This window comes from Rhinoraja longicauda, chromosome 35 (genome assembly GCF_053455715.1).
Source record: "Rhinoraja longicauda isolate Sanriku21f chromosome 35, sRhiLon1.1, whole genome shotgun sequence".
NCBI classification, from domain to species: domain Eukaryota; kingdom Metazoa; phylum Chordata; class Chondrichthyes; order Rajiformes; family Arhynchobatidae; genus Rhinoraja; species Rhinoraja longicauda.
In genome coordinates this window covers 5,352,545-5,365,172 of record NC_135987.1, presented here as the reverse complement: position 1 = coordinate 5,365,172, position 12,628 = coordinate 5,352,545, and the positions used below count along the sequence as shown (strand labels likewise).

The following is a 12,628-nucleotide window of genomic DNA, read 5'->3' as shown; positions in this document are numbered from 1 at the left end:
CCATCAACACCTTCTCAGGCTGTGCATTCCGAACTCCACCCACACTCTAGGTAGAAACAAATTCTTCCTCGTATCAACTCCAAACCTCTTCCTCCTTCCATAAACCTATTCCCTCTGGTTATACACATAATTGTGTCATTGATGTTTCCAGAAGTGCAGTATTGTTGAAACAACCCATTTGCTTACGCTTGCTTGCATTTCCACACCCTGTAGTTGGCTTCAAAGTAGTCCAGACATCTACTGTCTCAGTGTATGGGACCATGCAATAAGAGTGCAGATGGATGCACAAGTTGTCATTAGATCTGAACGCAGTGAAGGCAATCTTGGCCATGTCATTCCTGCAGAATTCTCTTCAAGAACACGGTAGTTCAGCTGGTGGAGCTGCTGCCTTGCATCGCCAGAGACCCGAGTTTGATCCTGACGTCGGGTACCGTTGGACTTGGGTTCTCCCACATACAAAGACCTGTGGGTTTGTAGGTTAATTGGGCTCAGTAAATTTCCCCGAGTGTGTTGGTAGTGGATGAGAAAGTGGGTTAACACACAACTAGTCTGATCCGGGGATCGCTGGTCAGCGTGGACGCGGTGAACTGAAGGACCTGTTTCCATGCTGTATCTCCAAACTAAACCAAAACAGTTTGCAATGAAATGGGTCGTCATCTTTTGATCAAAGCCTAAAAGTCTAAACCCTTTATAAGATGCAATGAAGCAACTAGTGGTAGTTATCTCCATTAGTTTCATCATCTACAACCATGGAAGGTACACTGAGAGCAAAATGTATTTGGTCCAGCTCTCTATTCCATCAGCATGTCCACAAGATTTTATTGCTTGGGTGTACAGTTGTCAGACTTGCTATCATGAAGGACTGACTATTGCAGTCTGATCTTATAGAGTCATAGAAGGACAGGATGGAAACAGGCCCTTCAGCCCACTGAGTGGCCACTGACTCAATCACCCATTTACACTAATCCTACATGAATTCTCTCTTTCCCCCCCCTGATATTCTATACAATGTCTTTGGGATTTTGGAGGAAATCAAAATACCCGAGAGAAACCCGCTTGGTCACCGGAAGAGCATGCAAACTCCACACAAACAGCACATGAGGTCAGGATTGAACTCTGGTCTCTAACGCTGTGAGAGAGTGACTCCACCGGCTTGCTGCCCAATCTCTGCCAAGATCAGTTATTCCCTTACACTATCAAAGAGCTAGTTAAAGTGCGACTTACTTTAGCTGACAAGGCAACGTTTGATTAATTAAAGCGTCAGAAATACTTTAAGGTTTGAAATTGATGGAAATGGTGGAAGCAATTCTCCATCTGCAGATTTACACCACGTCCAGAGGAGGTTGTTTTGTGCTGTTGGAAACCATAAATACGACAGCTGCCCGTTCCCCTTTAGAGCAGAGGCAGAGTGGGGTAGAGTGTGGAAGGAATTTTACTTGAATGGAGAAATGACAGATCTTTCTCGGGGTGTAATGAGCAGCGGTTTGTGCCCTGCTTTTGCACTTCATCAGTTGGATATAATTATTTTTTTGCCATCAGCTGCTCCTATTTCTGCAAGATTTCTCTCAGCGGATGCTCTCCCGCACACACGAGATCGAGAAGCAGCTTGACGGCTTGATCCAGAACACGAAGGCCACAGACGCCCGTCTCCATAATGTCTTCAACGATTTTCTCATGCTCTCAAACATCCAGTTCATCGAAAATGTGAGTGAAAATGGTGATCGTTTGCCGGTTTTTCCTTGCTTTTCCAAACTGGGATGAAGAACCAAAGTAATGGTGAATGCCAATGTTGTAAAATGTGAAAACCATTTGATAGATAGGCCCTTAGCAAGGCTCGCAATAGTACTACTGTACAAATAAGGAACTGCAGATGCTGGATTACAAAAAAAGACAGTGCTGGCGTAACTCAGTGGGTCAGGGAACATCCATGGGAACATGAGAAAGTGCCTGAAGAAGTGTCCCAACCCGAGACGTCACCTATCCGTGTTCTTCAGAGATGCTGCCTGACTCGCTGAGTTACTCCATCACTGTGTCTTTCCTTGCAATAGTAGGGATTTAATTGAAGAACTCAGTGAATCATGGAGAGTTGTACAGTGCAGAAGCTGTATTAGCTCTCATTAGCCCATATTGACCAGCATTTTGTGTCTACCTTCGATTTAAACCAGCATCTGCAGATTTTATTCCTACTCCAGTTTTAAATAGGTTAAGCTTGAAATCATAATTAAATATTTGCTGCCTTCAACTTAGCTTACGTTTGGGAGTGGTTTTGACATTCTAAATTGTATAATTAGCCGGTATTGAAATAAATTATGACCCGTTTACACTCATGGATGTTAATGCACAAATGAAAGCATGAAGTGAAGTTGGATAAAAAAAACGTTCTATTCTGCCCATTGATGTACTTTTCAGCTCATAAAAAAGGCAGTGGTTTGGGTAACAGAAATTTACTTTTGTGGAATTCACAAATCACGACCAAAAAAACTCTGATTGGGAATAAGTGTAGGAAAATAACTGCAGATGCTGGTACAAATCGAAGGTACCACAAAATACTGGAGTAACTCGGCGGGTCAGGCAGCATCTCTGGAGAGAAGGAATGGGTGACGTTTCAGGTCGAGACCCTTCTTCGGACTGAAGAAGGGTCTCGAACTGAAACGTCACCCATTCCTTCTCTCCAGAGATGCTACCTGACCCGCTGAGTTATTCCAGCATTTTGTGACACCTGATTGGGAATAAAATTTGTTCTTATGAAAATTCTTGTATACAAATAAAGTAAACATGCACCTTATTAACTTGTGTAGGAAGGAACTGCAGATGCTGGTTTAAACCGAAGATAGACATAAAAACCTGGAGTAACTCAGCGGGTCAGGCAGCGTCTCTGGAGAGAAGGAATGGGTGACGTTTCGGGTCAAGACCCGAGGTCTGAGGAAAGGTCTCGGCCCAAAATGTCACCCATTCCTTCTCTCCAGAGATGCTGCTTGTCCTGCTGAGTTACTCCAGCTTTCTGTGTCCACTTTATTAACTTGCATCTTTTGACACATGCGCAGATCATGCAGCTTTGGGCGACCATATTCTAAGAACGCAACATCTCGCAACGCGGAGATCGCTTATAGAGTACCCATCTTTGCTGGCTCAACAGGGCATTTGTTTACAGAGCTATTACAAACTGTGAGAAATGTTTGTCTGAATGCAGCTCTGGTGGAGTGTCGGGCGATCGGCGAGAAAGCTGGTTTAACATAAAATGTGTGTGGAAACAAGAAACTCAGGGTTTGTAAATTTAATCTTGCATGAAGGAGAGTTGGGAGGGGACATTGGCATTTTGTATGGGTGCATTGTTTCCAGGTGCCAAGGTTTGAGTGCAAGACCCAAGAGCAGAGGCTGGGGGAATTTGCACAAGGTCCGATCTTCTCTCACCCTGGGATTCTCACTGTACCAAATCTGTGAGCAACGTTATTCCTGCACAGTTTTAGTTGCTGTTCACAAGCAATATTTGGCTCGTAAATGTTGAAAGCGGAAGCATCGTGTTTTTTACTCTCTTTTTGCTGCTTGTGCTGAAATTCTGTCTACGTTATTGCAGAGAGTGTATGATGAAGAGGTGGAAGATGCAGTTAAACCGGAGAGTGGAGGCAAGCCGCCCGAAGTGGTATGTAACAGGGCAACTTATCATAGCTGCTTATCTGTAGAAACGCTGGTTAATTACACGGAAGGACACAAAGTGCTGGAGTAGCTCAGCAGGTCAGGCAGCATCTCTGGAGAACATGGATAGGTGACGTTTCGGGTCAAGACCCTTCTTCATATTCTGTACCTGAAGATGTGTCTCGTCCCCAAATGTCACCTATCCATGTTCTCCAGAGATGCTGCCTGACCTGCTGAGCTACTCTAGCACTTTGTGTCCTTTTTTTCATTAGCTACTTAACACTTGGTTTTAATAATTGTTCACCACCGTCCTTAAACACTGACTTTGATATTTGCAAGTGGATTTACAGTTCTAAACCAAAATTGTTTGGTATTAATTAATTTTGAACTGTGGTATGGACTTCTCAGCTTGCATTTGTTAACTCAGTCACACTGGGCTGTTGAGCCAGCAGAGTGGTGTGTGACTGCAATTAACAAGAGACTCCCAGCATTTGGGCTGAGATATGGATTTCCTATTCCAACCTGCTGTTAGTCCCCCTGAAGAGACACCTCCACATTTGGGGTGGCTGGCCGACTAAAATGTTCAACGACAGCATTTGCGAAAACGTGGCTCAGAATTGTCCGATCCTGCCATATTTCAGGCCCTTTCACAGCGCCGGTCAAATTTTGGAAGCTGCTACTCACAGTTGTTGCAGGGTCACTTGGCATTTGGAGCTGTTGTATAATTGAGTAAAGTGGTGGTTTTGAGTGGCGATTGTGATCATTGCTCATCGCAGCCGTGAAACACTGGCTTTGATGTTTTCCTGCTGCAGGAGAGAACGCGGGAGCAGAAGGAAGCGGAGCTGATCGCCAAGGTGCAGGAAGCTGTGCGCCACGGCCTGAGGGTGTTGGACTCTGCCTTTGAGCAGCTGGATATCAAAGCAGGAAACTCCGATTCGGAGGACGAAGAAACGGCTGAAAGAGCGGAGCATCTGCTGGAACCCAAGGTAAATGGAGACGGTCAACATTAGGGAAGAGGGAGAATAATACAATACAATACAATATACAATACAATATATCTTTATTGTCATTGTACAGGGGTACAACGAGATTGGGAATGCGCCTCCCATACGATGCAATAATTTAATTGGCTAGTCAGTATTAATTTAAACAACAACAACCCAACGAAACAAATTGTAACAGTTTTAAGACAGAATAAAGTGCAAGTAGATCTGTGCCGGATCACTGTGCGTTGTGACCATCCGGCTCAGCAGGACCGGTTCATAGCAGCTATGGCCCTGGGGATGAAGCTGTTCCTGAGTCTGGAGGTGCGTGCGTAGAAGACCTTGTATCGTCTGCCTGATGGTAGGAGTTCAAACAGACTATTGCACGGGTGTGAAGAGTCTTTGTGGATGCTGGTGGCTTTTCTGAGGCATTGTGTGTTGTAGATGCCCTCCAAGGCTGGTAGCTGTGTTCCGATGGTCCTCTGAGCTCTATGGACTAAGTCTTGCAACTTCACTTAATCACCATGCCAAGCTGAGTTAACTCCATGTGTAGGAAGGAACTGCAGATGCTGGTTTACACCCAATACAGACAAAAAGCTGGAGTAATTCAGCAGGTCAGACAGCATCTCTGGAGAAAAGTAATAGGTGTCTTTTCAGGTCGAGACCCTTCTTCAGACTTCAGTCTGAAGAAGAGTCTCAACCTGAAACATCACCTGTTCCTTTTCTCCACAAAAATGCTGGCTGACCCGCTGAGTTACTCCAGCTTTTTGTGTCTATCTTCTGAGTTAACTCCATGTTGGAAGTACATTAATTGTGGTGGTAAGCTGTCTTGACTGCAGTTTTGCTTAAGAGTCAGTGAGTCATGCAACATGGAAACAAGCCCTTTGGTCCAACTTACCTATGCCAACCAATAAGTCCCATGTATGCTAGTCCAACCTACCTATGTTTGTTTAGCCCATATCCATCTAAACCTTTCCTATCCATGTACCTGTCCAAATGTCTTTTAAATGTTGAAACATTCCTGCCTCACCTACCTCCTCTGGCAGCTGGTTTAATATACCCACCACCCTCTTTAGTTCTCTTTCTGTTGATCTCCTTTCTTGACTTGGAATCCACTTGCATTCACATAGCACATTGGAAGTCTCAAGTTGTTCACAGCCAATTACTTGTCAATGTTATAACATAGGAGCTTGTTTGGTTTCCACAGTTATTGAACGTCAGTTTCTTGTGGATGTGTGACCAGATGACAAATCTAGCGTGTGTTTGGGTGGGGGAAGAGAATTAATGCCTCAGAGCAGAAGGGAAGGCTGTCCCTGCGTAATGTCACACACAAGTTCAGCTGGGATCACTAGATCTGAGATTTGCTTCAACTAATCAAAAAATCATAGTGGGGGGAGAGATAGTCCGCCTTAACCAACCTCATCTCCCGGTGGCTCAGCATTTCAACTCCCCCTCCCATTCCCAATCTGACCTTTCTGTCCTGGGCCTCCTCCATTGTCATAATGAGGCTCAGCGCAAATTGCAAATTGGAGGAACAGCATCTCATATTCTGCTTGGATAGTTTACACCCCAGTGGTATGAACATTGACTTCTCTATCTTCAGATAGTTCCTCTGTCCCTCTCTATCCCCTCCCCCTTCCCAGTTCTCCCAGATGTCTTCCTGCCTCCTACTACATCCTATCTTTGTCCCGCCTCCTCCCCTGACATCAGTCTGAATAAGGGTCTCGACCCGAAATGTCACCCATTGCTTCTCTCCCGAGATGCTGCCTGGCCCGCTGAGTTACTCCAGCATTTTGTGTCTACCTTCAATTAAAAAAATCATGATATTAAGGCCAGTTATAATTTCCTGGCCTTGGTCTTGTGACTTGACTTGGAATGCACTACATTCATATCGCACATTGACATCCCAAGTGGTTACTCGCCTTGCCTGAATTGCGATCACTTACCTTACTGCAAACTAATCAATATATCTGATTTTGTTTTTGTGTTTTACGTTGTTTTCCCGATTTGCTTTGTCAGCGGTATAGCAATAAAACAGCTTGAAATACTTACACAGCAGCTCGATAGACCCAAAGCATTTCAGAGCCATTTAGTACTTCTGAAGGGAGAGCATTATAAGAAAATGTTGCAGAGAGGTTGGAATGAAGGATTGATAAGTTACTGATTTCCTTTGCCGGGCTGAATATCAAACGTGCTGTCAGAGACCATTCCTGCATGTCCATGAGATCATTGTTGATCATGTGAGAGGGCAGAGTGTGTTCCTTATTTCCTTCACAAAGCTCCAAATCGACAAGCTGCAAAAACGTTCAAAGTTGCTTTTCATGCACACGAACAATTCACTATTCTCCAGCATTCCACACAAGCATCTTCAATAACCACTAAATCGAGAATGGCGACATCAGAATCTTGTTTCAAATGTTTCCAAAGTATTTTGGGGGAAGGGAAGGATGTAAACATTGATTTGCTGGTGGTGAGGAGGCTATTTTATCAACTTTCCGTAACAGATATTTAACGTTTTTCCAGTCTGAAGAAGGGTCTTGACCAGAAACGTCACACATTCCTTCTCCCCAGAGATGCTGCCTGTCCCACTGAGTTACTCCATCATTTTGTGTCTATCTCCGGATATTTATCTTGGGTTGGTTTAGGATTTTATTTTTACTGGGGTCTTTTCAAAGGGGAAAGGGGGCAAAACTTTTTTTTGGGGAGGGGGGGGGAAACAGTTGTCAAAATGTTCAGATGTGAGTGACACTGGAAAAGCTGTGTTAAATGTTGTGTGTTTGCCATCGGCGGCTACAGTCCACGGGGGGGGGGGGGGGGGGGGGGGGGCTGGTGCCTCTGGAATCCTGATGGGGAACGTTAGAAGATTACTCAGAAAGAAAAGTTAAGGATCAAATCCTGTAAATTGATGCCTGGGTATGCTGATGTCTTAGAACATACAACAAGGAATGTGTATGAAGGAGCTGCAGATGCTGGTTTAAACCAAAGATAGACACAAAATGTTGGAGTAACTCAGCGGGACAGGCAGCGTCTCTGGTGAGAAGGAATGGGTGACGTTGAGACAAGGAATAGTGCAGACGCAGGTACAGGCCCTTCGGTCCACAATGAGACATCAGAAACTGTCCTGAAGGGAAGCATTGACCGAGTGGCTCGTTCCCATTGGGTGATGTTGAGCAACTGGTGTTGCTGCACTTGGAACATAGAACAAAGGAAAATACAGCACATTAAGCCACAATGTGTGTGCTGAACATATTTCCAAGATAAACTAACTTCATCTGCCTACGTATGATCCATATTCTTCCATCCCTCCCTTATATCCATCTGCCTATCTAACAGCCTCTTGACCAGGGTTCTATTGTCTTCACCACCACCCTTGGCAATGCATTCCAGCCCCTCACCACCATCTGTGTAAAGACAAAAACTTGCTCCTCACATCACGATTAAACTTTCCCCCTCTCAACTCACAACTATGCCCTCCAGTGTTGGACATTTTCACCCATGGGGAAGAAAGGTTCTGACTGTCTACCCTATCTAAGCCTCTCCTAATTTTGTATACTTCCGTCAAGTCTCCCCTCAGCCTCCACCACCACCCCTGGCAGGGTGATCCAGGCATCTACCACTCCTTGTGTAAAAAAAACTTGCCCCAGACATTTCCTATAAGCTTTGTCCCTCTCATTTCTAATCTATGCCCTCTCGCTTCCGACATTTCCACCCTGAGGAATAAAGGTTCTGACTGCTCTTTCTGTGCCTCTTGTAATTTTGTATACTTCTATCAGGGTTCTAGAGAATACAACACTTGCCCATCTCTGCAAATCGTGATCATTAAATCCTACTAAGTTGAACCTTCACGATGAATATTATGCTTGAAAGTCCCAGGTATTGAGCCATTTGTTGTGGTGTATCTACTCTTTGTGCTTTTTGTGGCAATATGGCATTATTTACTGTCTCCATAGAAGCAAGAAGGCCAGGGCTGTTGTCGCCACACACATGTCTGTCATCCCAACAATAAAAAGCCACTTGCATTCATAAAGCACAGTTCATTGTTTAAGGAAGCCCGATTGTACCTTTTTTTAGCAATCAAATGATTCCAAAGTTTGTCATGTTGGAAGAGAAATAAGTAGCCCAGGGCACAAAGTAATCGTAAATATACGCTGCTGACGGTGCGCAATAATTTCCCTTCACATGGGATGACATGAACTGCTTGAAAGTTTCATCTCCTTGTTGCTGCCACTGATGGGAGCTGCACTTGAGTACAAGCCTGGATTAAGATATTTGAATACCTTGTCCTTCTATCACAAGGCTTCTTAACATGATTGCACAGCACCAGATTCAGGGACAGTTTCTTTCCCAGCTGTTATCATGCATTGCGCTCAAGGGAAGGATGAAACTGACTCTTTATATTTAAGTGTATCGTAAGACTGTGCCTTTGTGTTGATTACAGGATCTTTATGTCGATCGGCCGCTGCCATATCTCATAGGGTCTCAGCAGTTTATGGAAGAGGAGGATGTTGGCTTGGGGGATCTCTCCAGTGAAGGTAGGAAATGGTCAATGGTGATAAAGTCTGAAGAAAGGTCCCAATCTGAAACGTCACCTATCCATGACTCTTTCCGGTACCTTATTTAATCAAGACAAAATTACAAGGCCATGCTTGCAATCCCCACCCCCCCCCCCACCCGACAATATGGCGCCTAAGCCTGGGGAGACCAATGTTTAGCTCATCGGGACCGCCATGCCGATCAGTGCGACTAATTTAGCCCCTGCGGCCTGGGCTCGTGAACTCCGACCCAGCTCAGAGCCGGCAGTTCTGTTCCCATAGCAACTTCCAAGGCCGACTTTGCGGGCCGATATCTTGGCTCCTCGGCTGCCTAGTTCCGGTACTATTGGATTCCTTTCGGAGCTCGTGGCCTCTGCTGGTCCGGCAAAACGGATCATCCAGAAAGGCTCTTGAAGCAAGGAAGTGGTGGATCTGTTCCTCCAACCGGGGTTACCGGAATGACAGGAGAGCAAGAGCCGTCATTGCAGGATATTGGACATTGGTTGTGGATAATGAATTTTTGCTTTACCCACTTCCGTCGTGAAAATAATTTGAGTCCTCCGTAAACAATAACTATTCCCATCCTTTTCAATGTATTCCCGTGTATTCTACCGTTCCCTATAGCTGTGCCCGCTGCCTGATGTCTGGATGTGTTTTCTATTTTGTGCAGAGTCTGTGGACAGTGAACATGGCAGCATCGTTGAGAGTGAAGAGGATGAGAGAGAAAAGGAGAAGGTTTGTTGAAAAATGATTACGTCCTGCACAGGCCCTGCAGCTCACCTGAGTCCATGCTGACCATCGATCACCCACACACCAGCAGCACGTTACCCCACTCTCTCATTCACTTCCTCCACACGGCAGGACACCACAAACCTGCAAGCCTTTGGAATGTGGGAGGAAAACTGAGCACGCTGGGAAAACCCCTGTAGTCTCAGGAAGAACGTACAAACTCTGCACAGACAGCACCTGCGGTCAGGATCGAACTCTGGTGCTGTGCGGCAGCAGCTCGACCGCTGTACCACAGTGTTTAGGGAGATTTTTGGTTTTCGGGATGCTGTCTGGCATCTTGGTCACCAGCAGCTGAAGGAATAAAAGGTTGCCTTCTTTTCAGTTTTTGTTTTCCAGCTCAAGGGCAGACCTGCAGTTAGACACCGGCTCAGCTATCCAAGGTAGACACAAAATGCTGGAGTAACTCAGCGGGTCAGGCAGCATCTCAGGAGAGAAGGAGTGGGTGACGTTTCAGATCGAGACCCTTTTGAACGTCACCCGTTTCTTCTCTCCTGAGATGCTGCCTGACCCGCTGAGGTACTCCAACATTTTGTGTCTACCTTCGATTTAAACCAGCATCTGCAGTTTTTTTTCCCAATACTTCTTGCGGCTCAGCTACCTATCTTTGCTGTGATATGGTTGAACTAGTTAAACTGGGAATTTTTGTTGTTGTAAATTCCTCCCACTCAGCATGTCCACTCTCAGAAGATGTCCCATAGCATCAGGTCAGCTACATGCATCTTGATCAAAGCTGACATGAAACTCGGTGAGCATCTCCTATGTTGCATCGTTAATCACCACCTCGGGTTCAGCTACTTTCTGCATTTAACTTGAAATACTGCACTTATAACAACATGTATTGAACTATTTAGTTTTTTTAAGTTTAGTTCAGAGATACAGCGCGGAAACAGGCCTTTCGGCCCACCGGGTCCGCGCCGCCCAGCGATCCCCGCACATTAACACTATCCGACACCCACTAGGAACAATTTTTACATTTACCAAGCCAATTAACCTACAAACCTGTACGTCTTTGGAGTGTGGGAGGAAACCGAAGATCTCGGCGAAAACTCACGCAGGTCACGGAGAGAACGTACAAACTCCGTACAGACGGCACCCGTAGTCAGGATCGAACCCGGGTCTCGTGACGTAGAAAGCGTTCTTCTGATCTGAAGATATGTTAAATCTTAGAAGGTAGATGTAATTGAGGGTTATAGGAGCGGCACTAAAATACTTGGTCACCTGTTTGTAATGCCTGCTGCAGGAGTCTGAGGATGACTTTGCTGATGAAAGTGAGGAGGATGAAGAGAAGCTGCCGAAGTCCATTCCAGTAAGTACTTCTGGTGATCAAAAAGGCACAAAGTGCTGGAGTAACTCAGCGGGTCAGGCGTCATCTCTGGAGGACATGGATAGGTGACGTTTCAGGTCAGGACCCTTCTACAGACCCGACCTGAATCGTCACCTACCCATGTTCTCCAGAGATGCTGCCTGACCTGCTGAGTTACTCCAGCACTTTGTGTCTTTTTTTGTAAACCAACATCTACAGTTCCTTGTTTCTAGTATTTCTGGTTATCAGGATGCTCTTGTCTGTTTAAGGTTGTGGAATAACACCTGTTGTTTTTTGTTCATCCCCCACAAATTTTAATATTGATTCATTTAATTAATTCTGCAAAAAGATCTTCAAAGGTGTTAATAGGTCAAAGCCCAACACAGACCTGCACACAGTTGCATTGTTTGTGTTTTTTGTTTATATTTTATTTCAAACATGTAAAACAAAAAAAGATAAAAACAAAACAAAATAACTGTGAAATGAAATGAACGATAAACCTATGAATAAATTCTCATGAACAACACAAATTAAATTTTACATGTTCGACAAGGAGTAGGAGGAACTTTACACTTATTTATTCCTCTGCTACTCATCAATTAATTCACAAGCTTTATCTCATCTACATCTATATATATCTATACACATACACAAACATATGCATACATAGATATTTCCATACATATGCCACATACATACATATATACACATATATGCACACACGCAAACATACATATATGCCGTTTATAAACAACTAGACCAAGTGGACCTGTTGGGCCCAAACCCCTCCTGCATTGGTGCAGCACCCTCTCCTCCCCCCCTCCCTCCCTCCCTCCCTCCCTCTTCCCCTCCTCCCCACTCCATCCCCCTCAACCCCCCTAATCACCTTCCGTCCTTGCCCCCTCCCTCCCTAGGGGATAGCTTTAAACTTTAAAATGTGAATAACTTTAAAAATATAACACCGATTTCAATGAAACGTCTTCCATTAGCACCAAAGGGACCGTGAGTAAGGTGGGCCTAAAATTGTCGCGCTATCGTGTACCGTTTTGGCTGTAGTGGCTGTAATCTGTTTATTGTTTAAAGATACAGCATGGAAACAGGCCCTTCGGCCCACCAAGTCCACACTGACCATCAAATCACCCATACACCAGTTCTATGTCATCCCTCTTGTGCATCTTTCACACTAGGATTAACCTACAAACCTGCATGTCTTTGTGGAGTTTGGAAACCTGAGCACCCGGGGAAAACCCACGCGGTCATGAGGAGAACATACAAATGCCCATGGTGGGGATCAAACCCAGGTCTCTGGCGTTGTGAGGCAGCAGCTCTACTGCCCGTCATTTGTTGTCTAAATATTCTCCCCCTCTTTTCTCACTTTCTCTTCGTGC

The 12,628-nt window shown here is 45.0% G+C and overlaps 1 protein-coding gene across 8 annotated transcripts in view; it reads left to right on the top strand.

The window, feature by feature from the left end:
• Positions 1 to 12,628, top strand: part of washc2c (WASH complex subunit 2C) — a 62,829-nt gene that overhangs the window by 5,450 nt on the left and 44,751 nt on the right. For 7 of the 8 annotated variants that reach the window (XM_078428678.1, XM_078428677.1, XM_078428682.1 and 4 more), the window contains exons 3-8: positions 1,540 to 1,704; positions 3,575 to 3,640; positions 4,446 to 4,619; positions 9,055 to 9,148; positions 9,819 to 9,883; positions 11,178 to 11,243. In XM_078428678.1, the coding sequence (XP_078284804.1) occupies positions 1,540 to 1,704; positions 3,575 to 3,640; positions 4,446 to 4,619; positions 9,055 to 9,148; positions 9,819 to 9,883; positions 11,178 to 11,243 (630 nt within the window). Of the gene's footprint in view, positions 1 to 1,539; positions 1,705 to 3,065; positions 3,241 to 3,574; positions 3,641 to 4,445; positions 4,620 to 9,054; positions 9,149 to 9,818; positions 9,884 to 11,177; positions 11,244 to 12,628 lie in introns of those variants that run through there. The other variant, XM_078428681.1, reaches the window with a different exon arrangement.